Source organism: Tarenaya hassleriana, unplaced genomic scaffold (assembly GCF_000463585.1).
Source record: "Tarenaya hassleriana unplaced genomic scaffold, ASM46358v1 Cleome2, whole genome shotgun sequence".
Taxonomy (NCBI): domain Eukaryota; kingdom Viridiplantae; phylum Streptophyta; class Magnoliopsida; order Brassicales; family Cleomaceae; genus Tarenaya; species Tarenaya hassleriana.
Window position 1 is genome coordinate 917,261 of NW_010965372.1, and position 10,841 is coordinate 928,101.

At 41.4% G+C, this 10,841-nt stretch overlaps 2 protein-coding genes across 2 annotated transcripts in view; both read right to left on the reverse strand.

The window, feature by feature from the left end:
* Positions 1 to 1,135, reverse strand: part of LOC104813247 (putative F-box/kelch-repeat protein At1g20790) — a 1,247-nt gene extending 112 nt beyond the window's left edge. The window contains exon 1 of the mRNA XM_010540814.1: positions 10 to 1,135. Within this exon, the coding sequence (XP_010539116.1) occupies positions 10 to 1,073 (1,064 nt within the window). The 5' untranslated portion in view covers positions 1,074 to 1,135. The remainder of the gene's footprint in view (positions 1 to 9) is intronic.
* Positions 1,136 to 5,224: 4,089 nt separating this feature from the next.
* Positions 5,225 to 8,700, reverse strand: LOC104813248 (F-box protein At1g20360-like). The gene is made up of 2 exons (XM_010540815.1): positions 8,521 to 8,700; positions 5,225 to 6,445 (listed from the first exon to the last, which is right to left on the reverse strand). The coding sequence occupies exons 1-2, from the start codon at positions 8,698 to 8,700 to the stop codon at positions 5,225 to 5,227; spliced, it is 1,401 nt and encodes a 466-aa protein (XP_010539117.1).
* Positions 8,701 to 10,841: the final 2,141 nt, after the last annotated feature.

Consider the following 10,841-nt stretch of genomic DNA (forward strand, 5'->3'; position numbering starts at 1 on the left):
AGCCCTTGCCCGTCGAGCCACGACGCCTTGAAGTGGAAGAAATCCTGGTCGGTGTCCATCCACGTCGGCACATCTCCCAAAACACTCCACTCCTCTGCAACGGCGTCGTATCGATGAAGCAGTCGACTCATGCCTTTTTCCTTTGTTTCTTGCACCACAAGGAACCTCTCGTTATACGTCACGATTGTCCAGAACAGCCACTTTCCCGTCTCTATAGCATCGTTGTTTATCTGTTTTCGGAGAACCCAGGTAGGAATCGGGTCGTCTCGTAGGATGAAGACCGAGATTAGGGTCTCGGTAGCTGAGATTAGGGTTAGGGTTTTGTTCCCTTCAACTGCTCCGAGCCAGAGATGGGTACTTTCCAGAGATGGGAATGTGGTCGGAATGATCCGGGCTTCGTCTTTTTCGGGGTTGAAAGCGACGATGCTACCGTCTCTTCTCAGCCAGTGAAGAGCTCGGTTAAAGTAAACCGGTTTCACACGTTCAACGAGATTGCTTGCGGGACAAGCAATAGTCGTTTCCGACACTCTCCACGAATCATTATCCCCATCATAGATCTCGAACCGGTAAATCGACACGTCGGGATGTAACATGAACTCCTCCTCGTTGATACTCACGACTCCGAATCTCTGACTGGTTTGATCGATATTATCGACCGAGAAACCGATCTTCATCTGTCTCTTCCCACGAATACTGAGTATATTTTGCGTAAATCGTGAAGATTCTTCTCCAAGAAGCCGAAACTTACGGGTGATTGGATTGAGGACACAGAGTTGATGGAGGAAGAGAAGAACAAGACCTGAACCTGAGCCGAGAATCTGACAGCGCATCGGCAGACCAGAGGCTTCGGGTTCAGTTTTGGTATTGTCGGAGACGTACCGGACGTAGTTGGAGCCGAAGCCGGAGGAGTGGATCAAACAGGCGGGCGCTGACCGACAGAAGTATTCGATGCAGAATTCCGGTTCGGAAATTTTCGATCTGAGCTCTCTGTTGACGCATTTGGACCGAGCAAGAGACTTGCGATCCAACCGGAAGAGGATTTCTTCTGCGAGATGCAAGGGGAGATTCTCCATTGATGCGAAAATCGTCAAGGGCTCAGGCGAAATTAGGGTTTCTCTCTCTCTCTCTCTTCTGCTTCCTGTGTGTCTCTCGTTTTTTGATATTGTGGAGTTGTTCTAATGAGGCGAGGGCGTATTTATAGAGACGGTTAGTGCATAATCCTGTAGAGATTAGCAGAATCTTGTCCCACGAATAAAAAGGAAAGCAGTGCGATTAAGGTTTAAGTCGGAGTTAGAAAAAGGGAAATTGAAATTATTACCTTTTTTCGCACAATTGATTTATGAATTATGTCGGTCAATAATAATAATAATATTATAATAATAATCTTTTTTCACAAAGATAAGGAAAACAATGAATTGGAGTTAGAAAAAGGAAATTTGAAATTATTACCTTTTTTTACAAAATTTATTGTTATTATTATTATTATTATTATCAAATTATCAGTATTATTATTATTTTAATTTTAATACGGACAGTGATAGATTCTTTTACAAAACCACTCAACAGCTCATGAACTAAACATAGGAGTAATCTGATAAATTCAATCCAAATCTGATTAAGAAATTTTGAAACATGTAGAAAACACCACATACACAGGTGATATATAAAACTTTTGGAGAAATAATTTCTCAAATGAGTAATACGTACACGGAATTATATACAAATTACACACAATCATAAATAGGAAATAATGTGAGATACAGCAAATCAATTTGGGAAGATTTTCCTAGATACTTGGTAACTACTAACATGCCCGTAAGATCGGTGTCGGTAGAAAGGTCGATCTTGGATCGAAGAAGTTCGAAATGTCCGCGAGGAATGGGCTTCGTGAGAGTGTCGACTAACTGATTGAGAGACGTGACATATGATACACGAAGCTTTCGAGTTTAGACAAAGCCCCGAATGTAGTGATAGTCAATGACAATGTGCTTCATGCTGGACGGCCACAAGATAAGCATGACTCCGACATTGTCACAATATATTATATATGTATCGGGGCAATGGATATACCAAATTCCGGGAGCAAAGAGACAAGTCATTGTACCTCGGAAGCAGTGGAAGAGACGGATTTGTACTCAGCCTCGGTGGAAAATTTTGCGGCGAAGTGTTGCTTTTTAGATGACCATGGGATAGGGTTGCGGCCTAAGTAGACAATGTGCATCGGAAAAATCATGAAGTGACATCGGAGATGATTGGGAGAGAAATATGCCAATATTCCGATGTTGGGCGATGCATGCATTGAGACAATTTATTGACATAAAAAACAATGTCTAGACGAGTGAATATAAGATATTGGAGGCTATCTAGGACTTATTGAAACTCACCAGATCATCTAGCGGTGTGCCCGAATGAATGTAAGAGTCGTCGTCGAAGGAAGGGGTGTGGGAATCGGTTTAGTCGCAAACATAGCATGGTGCGAAAGGATGTCAAAGATGTATCGTCTTTGGGAGAGAAAAATTCCTGCGTTTGTCCGAGTAACTTCTACACCAAGGAAGTAACAGAGAGAGCCGATGTCGTTAATGGAAAAACGGCGAGCCAAAATATCAATGAAATCTTGAACGTTCTTCGTATTGTTGTGGGTGATAATGATGTTGTCCACATAAACAAGGACGTAATTGATTATTCCGTTGCGGTTGAGGATGAATAATCGACGTTCGGCAAAGTGAGTTGATAAAGCCGGAAGTGAAGAGAAACCAACAAAGCACACTATACCATGCACGAGGAGCTTGTTTCAATCCATAGAGCATTTTGTGAAGCTTGCACACAAATATAGGTCGGTCCGGATCAATGAAATCGGGCGGTTGAGAGAGATAAACGTCTAACTTCAAAAATTCTTTGGAGAAAGGCATTGTTGACGTCAAGTTGGTGAAGTGTCATCCTCGCGATACCACAACGCTTAGGACCACTCTAATCATTGCATGTTTGATGTCCGGACTAAAGGTGTGAAGTCAATATCCAGACGTTGGTAGAATTCTTTGGCTACAAGACGTGATTTGGCTACAAGGCATACTAGGGTTGTGGGGTTATAATAATGCAATACACCAAATCAATTTAGGAAGTTTTCCCTAGATACATGGTAACTACTAACATGATAAACGTGATCGATAAGTTACAATATATCATCTGGATCATAAAGTTAGAAACTGATACTCAAGAATAAATAAGAAAATCAATCTCTCCTTTATTAGAAACCCAAAATAATATCAAAACGTTTGTCTCCAAAACGTCAAACAAACCCTAAAATTCCTAATTAATCCAAAATTATGTGGTTATAATAAAAAATCTGGATCGACTAAACCTGAACCGGTCCGACTTAAATTTGACCCGGTACGATTTACATTTCTTAAAAAAAATCATCAAAAATGGAAATGTCCGATTTAGATCTAAATTTGTCCCAGTTAAAATTCCGAAGCAAACTCAGTGAAAACTGGTTTGGTCCGAATTTGACTTGCATAGACACATCCAAAGTTGTGCATACCTGAATTTCTCTAGAATCATGCGTAGCGACGCCATTGTTGTAACCCTTTTTTTTTGTTAAACGTAAAACTTATATATATGAACATTTCTTACAATATGGATGAACCCTTATTTCATCCCAGATATATAGTGAAGACAGCAAAATAGTGATGTCAAAGGAGGCAGCTCGGACCAGGCCGTGACGAGCTAGCTCGTTCACAGTCCACCTCGTTAAGCCCGTTTATATACGGGCCACGAAATTCCTGGCTCGACCCAAGTCGCTCTAACTTGGGAGCTGGTTCGCGAACCGAATAAATATAAAAATAAAAACAAAAATATTAAATATAATTTTAAAAAATATTTAAATAATAATTTAAAAATAATTATTAATATATTTAAGGTAAGAAAAAATATTTAAAATTGATAAATCTTTTTAACAATTATTAAAAAACTATAAAAAAATAAAATAATTTTTTTCCTGGCTCGCGAGCCAGTTCGTGAGTTTGCCGAGCTGGTTCGGATAAACTCGACTCGTGACGAGCTGGTTCGTTCGGCTCGTTTTGTATTCAGACTCAAATTTTTATAGCCCAACTCGGGACTATATGGGCTGGCTCCCGAGCCACCTCGCGAGTCAAACTCATTTTGACATCCTTACAGCAAAATAAGAGCAAAAGTCAACAATCCGAGGATAAAAACCAAATAAATTTGTATACCATGATCTTGCCCCAAGTTTAAATCTAAGCGTGGGGAAGGGTATTTATCCGCATTATATAGTTTTAGACCAAAAGCTTGGTAGTACGGTGACAATATCCACAAACTCTGCTTCTCCTCCGGGAAAACATGGGCACAAATCAGAAACTGCAATCCAGAAGCTGAATGTCACAGCTTTGGTTCGCCTTCCTTCTTTGGCAGTGTATGCACCAGAAGCTACCGACGAGGGATTGCATTAGCATGCGGGGCGTGACGACCAACACTCTATGCCCTCTGCAATCTGGAAGAGGAAAACCCATCCCCACCTATATTTTGCCTGCCACCACATCGCAGAAATCTGACAACATTATGCCAGAAAGTGCTGGAATGATCCCCCAAATGTTTTGTTCGTCTGCCCAGCTTGGACTCAAATGCCAACCCATGACAGAAGCAGGAGCCGTCGACCCATCATTGTGAAACTTATGGCCCAACTGGAAGCTTACTAGATATGGCGCGAAAGGAATAGCAGGATTTTCGAGAACAAATCCAACCCATCTGATCTGATTCGACGGAAACTTGGCCGCGCTATGCGGAACGTCCTCTTCTCCTCGAAAGAGCATCGACCGGCAGATTTAGAACACATGTATTACTCAACACAATAGACACTACAAGGTTGTAAGAGATTAATCCACTTGCGACTTTTGTTTTGAGTCTTTGGACTGGTTGTGAAGCAAGCACTCATTTTTGGAATCTTTATTACAATTTCAAACTACACAAAATCCGACAAATACTTTTTCTTTATCCAACTTATTTTCCACGATATAACCGAACCTACAGACAAAACAGATAACCCAACGCTCAATAAACAGACCCAGAAACAAATCAGTGTCAGACAACAAATTGGTTTTAACTTAAATAATGATTGCTCGATCTATTGAAAAACATAGATGATTTTGTAATGATAAATGGATAATACAGCGAAAACTAATATTATATAACTAATTTAGATAGTAAAAAACTAGATTGGTCCTGAACGGGTGTCGATCATTTCCATGAATAAGCCAAGGCTAAGCAATTTCTTCTCATAGATACGCTCCTCGATACCACGCTCCTTAATATTGGCCATCGACGGAAAAGACTCGAGCCCTTTCACGTCGAACCACGATGGCTGAAAGTCGAAAAAAACGCTGTGGTAGTCCATACACTTGGAAGCAGTTCCGAGAAACCTCCACTCGTTTGCTCCGACGTCGTACACAAGAAGCTGATCTCTGTTGGTTCTGTAATTCTTTTCTTTCATCACAAGTAACCTCCCGTTATACGTCGCGATTTCCCACAGCACCCACCTTTCCCTCTCTATAGTGTTGATCTGTTTGTCGAGGACCCACTCGGAAATCGGGCCATCTCTTAGGATGTAGACCGAAACTACCCTCTCACTGTTCTCGCCATCTGACATTCTGATTAGGGTTAGGTTTCCATCAACCAGCCCGAACCATGTCCTGCAACAATTTCCCAGGGATTGGATTGTGGTCGGAACGATACGGGTTTCGTCTGTTTCGGGGTTGAAAGTAACGATCTTCCCGTCAGATCTCAGCCAATGAAAAACCCGGTTAAAGTAAACCGGTTTCACGCACGTCAGGAGCTCTCTTCTGGGACAAGAAACCATTGTTTCCGTCACTCTCCACGAATGGTCATCGCTGTCGTAGATCTCGAACCGGTAATACGAATTTCCGCGACGTTGCCTGCGCAGAACCTCAGTGATACACACGATTCCGAATCTCTGAGTGGTTTGATCGATTTTCTCGACCGAGAAACCGATCGACATCAATTCCAACTCGCACATCAGGTATATATTTTTCATAAATTCTTTGGATTCTTTCCCAACAAACCGAAGCTTTTTGGTGATTGGATTGAGGACGCAGAGTTCACCGAGGAAGAGGAGAACAAGACCTGAATCTGATCCGAGAACGCCACAGTCATGCAGCAGACGAGTAGATTCGGCTTGGGTTTTGGTCTGGTCGGAGACGAAGGGGACGTACCGGAGTGTCTTGGAGCAGAGGATGGAGGATTGGATGAAACCGGGGGTTAACCGGGAAAAGTATTCGATGCCGAATTCTGGGTTGGATATTTGCGATCGGAATGATCTGTTCACGCATTTGAACCGAGCAAGAGACTTACGATCCAATCGGAGGGCGTATTTATAGAGACGGTTAGTGCATAATCCTGTAGAGATTAGCAGAATCTTGTCCCACGAATAAAAAGGAAAGCAGTGCGATTAAGGTTTAAGTCGGAGTTAGAAAAAGGGAAATTGAAATTATTACCTTTTTTCGCACAATTGATTTATGAATTATGTCGGTCAATAATAATAATAATATTATAATAATAATCTTTTTTCACAAAGATAAGGAAAACAATGAATTGGAGTTAGAAAAAGGAAATTTGAAATTATTACCTTTTTTTACAAAATTTATTGTTATTATTATTATTATTATTATCAAATTATCAGTATTATTATTATTTTAATTTTAATACGGACAGTGATAGATTCTTTTACAAAACCACTCAACAGCTCATGAACTAAACATAGGAGTAATCTGATAAATTCAATCCAAATCTGATTAAGAAATTTTGAAACATGTAGAAAACACCACATACACAGAGTCTACGGCTGAATTAGGGTTTTTCTCTCTTCTTGTAATTTGATGTCGGGGTTGGTTTATGAGGTTTGGGCGTATTTATAGAGATGTTTTTATGCATAAATTGATAAATGGAAACTAGGAGAAACTTGTCCCACTGAAAAAAGGAAAGCAATGCGATAAATGTTTAATTGCGATTTAGAAAAAGGAAAATTGAAATTATTACGTTTTTTTTCTCTAAACAATTGATTTGTGAATTATGTCGGTCATGGCATTGATATGGTTTAAATTTAGAATAATTAATACCAACAACAACATTTGTTAATTTATCAAATCGTCCGATTATTCCGCATAGAAATAATTCGTTATTATAAAAAAAAAATCCTTCCATTAAAATTCAATCAAAAGAGGTATGTTTGTATTGATCTGATAATTACGTGTCAAATCAAAATCTTTATAGCCTAAATAAAACATTCAACTTACAATTAACAGGTTTACTTTGTTAACATCCCATTATATTTTCCTATATTGAAGTGTCCTTGGTAAAGATTGCTGTATTATTATGATATTAGTATTACAATGCATGATATTAGATATTTAATTTATTTCTTTCGACTCTCATTTTTCATGTATAAGTACGTTGTTTTGGGTTACTGAATAATATAACATTCATTTAAGCAAAATCTTAACAGAGATTGATTTATTTTCTAGTTTTTTTTTTCTCTTCATAAATGATGATAATTGGTAACGGGAATGACAGTGAAAACGATGCTGATATACCGAATCCACTAGTAATATCGTTTTGAATGTTTGTTATTAAGAATATTATCAAGAATGAGAGAGTAATATTAGTATAATTTTTTTATTCTCTCCAATAATCCCTCATGTTTCAAATGATTCTTCGTCAAAGTCGCCAATCATTTTGTTGCAAGAAATTAATTGTTGTCACCAAAGCGTTTTCGCATAGTTAACTTCCAATTTCGGATAGATCAAAGTTGTTCATAAGATTTCTTTTCTGCACCGCGATTATTGTTCTTATGTTATAATCGAACGATTTTTTTCTTTGTTATTATTGCCATCGTTCGTTTGAGTTTTTCTAGTTATATATCTTCCGTTGACACAATTTTGCATGGTGTTGTGGTTCGAGTGACAAAAATCGTCTCGGTAAGTTGGACGTTGTGCTATCTCCGCGCTTCAACTTGAGAGCGGTATTAGGAGATTTGGAATATATTACCATTGTCGACTGAAACCTAGCAGTGGTATGAGCATTGGCGGATTCAAGAAAGATTATTTACGGGGACATTTCCTTTTTTCCACTAAAAATAAAAGGAAACATGAGTGGGGGCAATAAAAAATCTTTATGGGGACATTCTTCTTTTTTTCACCAAAATTTTGTAAAAAATATGATTAGATTAAAATTTCATAGGGGCATATGATCCCACTCAACTATGAACGGGTCCGCACCTGGGTATGAGCGTCGAGAGATGTCGGGACTGACTAGTGGAATATTGCAGATGACCCAACTGCGGTATGCAGTTGACCAACTGCGATATGCAGATTTTTGGTAGCCTCGTTGGTCGCTATAGGGGCCTGCGACAAAATATTAGGACATCGACATGGTTGGCTCGATCCAGGCAATGGCAAAAAAATACGATGTGATAGGAAGATGAGGGTTCATCACCAATTTGACAGGAGATTTGGTTGTCAAAATGTTAGGGTTTTGTTTGGGAGAAATTGATGAAAGAGAGTAATCGGGGGCAAAGGGAATAGAGCTTGGTGTCGATGGCTGGATAGGGAGGGGATTATGGTTCGGTGGAGGTGGTGTATCATCGACGGAGCCTGGGTTCACAAGTACGACCATGGAAGGGTGAGAGGATCCGATGGGGATCGTCGAGGATTTTGGGGGAGAAGACGACTCTTTTTCTTTTTTTCTTTTTTTATTTATCATCATTGAAATTAACATTTTATTGAAATGAAGATTTATGATTTGGAAAGTAGTTCGAATAATTTTGTTAAGAAATTGGATGTGGTGGAAGATGGGGAACAAGGGCAGTTGGATGTGGCAGAAAATCCTGAAACTCCGTGACGTAGCCGGACCTTCCCTCAGATGTCGGGTGGGGAATGGTGCATCATGTAGTTTCCGGTTCGACTTTTGGCTTTCTGATCAGGGACCCCTGATACTCTTCTTGGGTGAGGCCGGCCTAGGCAACTAGGAATTCCTCGCTATGGTATGGTGAGGGAAGCTTGGAACGGCCGTGGTTGGCTCATTCCTCCTGCCAGAAGTCCGACCATCGAAACTGCCCACATAAACATTCCATCACTCAGTCCACCAACTCCTTCGGCACCGAGTGATAGGTACTACTGGTCACCAGACCCGTTGGATGCTAGATTGAGTCGTTCTCAACACCTTAGGCCTAGAAGTTATTCTACTCTCCACTCACTTGTGTTCCCTGGTCTACCACTGTGTGGTTTACGCATTCCATTCAGAAGCACGCTTTCACTTGCTGGTTGGCAGTTCGGAACAGGCTCTCCACTCGTAATTGCTTATCTGCTTGGCTTCCGAATCGCCACTCACTTGTTTGCTTTGTGACGCAGTCAATCAATCTCCCGACCACCTCTTCTTTAACTATGATTTCAGCCCATAAGTTCTATGCTGATCCAAATTTCTCCTATATCTTGGACACAGGTTCATTCCTTCTGTGAATCACTGGGCTGCAGAATGCTCTACCGACAGGGCTATCACACTCATCATCCTCTTACTACTCCAAGGCACGGTATATTCTTTGTGGAGGGAGACAAATTTACGTCTGCACGAGAACCAGTCTCGTCCGGCAACGATTGTGGTGAAAGACATTCTTGTCTTAACCCGTAGGAGATTATCGAGCATCCGACACATATGGCGTGCTGTGAATGGTGCTGACTCCTTGCTAACGATCTTGTTGTGGTTCCCGGCCTTCGATCTCTCACCGATTCACTCCGATTTACCCTCGTTTGTGATGGGTCGCACGTGAACCTCGAGCACCGGTTCACAACCGGTCTCGGGTCTGGTCCGCGGGTTTACGCAGCGGAAATAGCGTTCAAAACATTTTTGAACACCCACGGACCAAGCCTTTCGATGAAGAGCTTTCTTGAGAGAAAAACTAACCTTTGATTCACAATCTGGACGAAGTTAGTTGATCACAGCCTAGGTGTTGAATGAGCCAACACCCTCTTGAGCAGTCCACACCTTGGAATGGATTCCAACACTTGGAATCAAGCTTGCTAGAGCTCAAGAGAACAATTCTCTTGTGTATGGAGTTCAAGAACACCTTCTTGATCTCTCTATCTCTTGGGAGAGTTTTTCTGTGTCTCTCTAACCTTCCCAAGGTCAGAGAAGTCGAGCCTAATCAGTCCCACGCGTTCCCCACCTGTTTCCACCAAGAAAAGGGCGAGAAAACGTGTTTTCGGACTTGTCAGTGTCTTGGTCCGGGGCTGACCAACTCTTGGTCAGCCGGACCAAGAACACGTGACAAAATCTTTGCCGACAGTCCGCGATCCGGCGGACCAGAATCTTGGTCCGCCGGACCAAACGAGCTCCGGACCGAAGGATTAAGTCCGCCTGACTTTCTGGTCCGCCGGACCAAGGTTTTGGTCCGCCGGACCAACCAAACTCCGAAAAAACGCGCGTCGCTCCATTTAACACAGTCTGGTCCGGCTGACCAGGGCTGGTCAGCTCCGGACCAGACAGTGTTTTTCGCCAACTCCGCCCGTTTCTCCCGTCCGTCTGGTCCGGCTGACCAACTCTTGGTCAGCTCCGGACCAGACCGCAAAAACCAAGAAAAATCCGATTTTTCTCGTCCGTTTGATCCCGTCCATACACGTCCATCCCATATGTGTGTGACCCTTTAGGCTCCTCCGAATACGGCAGTAAACACGAGATCCAATCTCGCTTTACAAATCATAAGCGGTCTCTAGCAAGACATTATGATTACCCGTATCGGAAAGAGTTAGATGTGATCTAAC

Excerpts from the sequence above, each read along its gene's own strand:
- LOC104813248 (XM_010540815.1), bottom strand. The coding sequence starts at position 8,700 with ATGGTCGTACTTGTGAACCCAGGCTCCGTCGATGATACACCACCTCCA. Across the intron at positions 6,446-8,520 it reads CCAAATCTCCTGTCAAATTG|ATTCTGCTAATCTCTACAGG; the intron begins GTGATGAACCCT and ends TCGTGGGACAAG.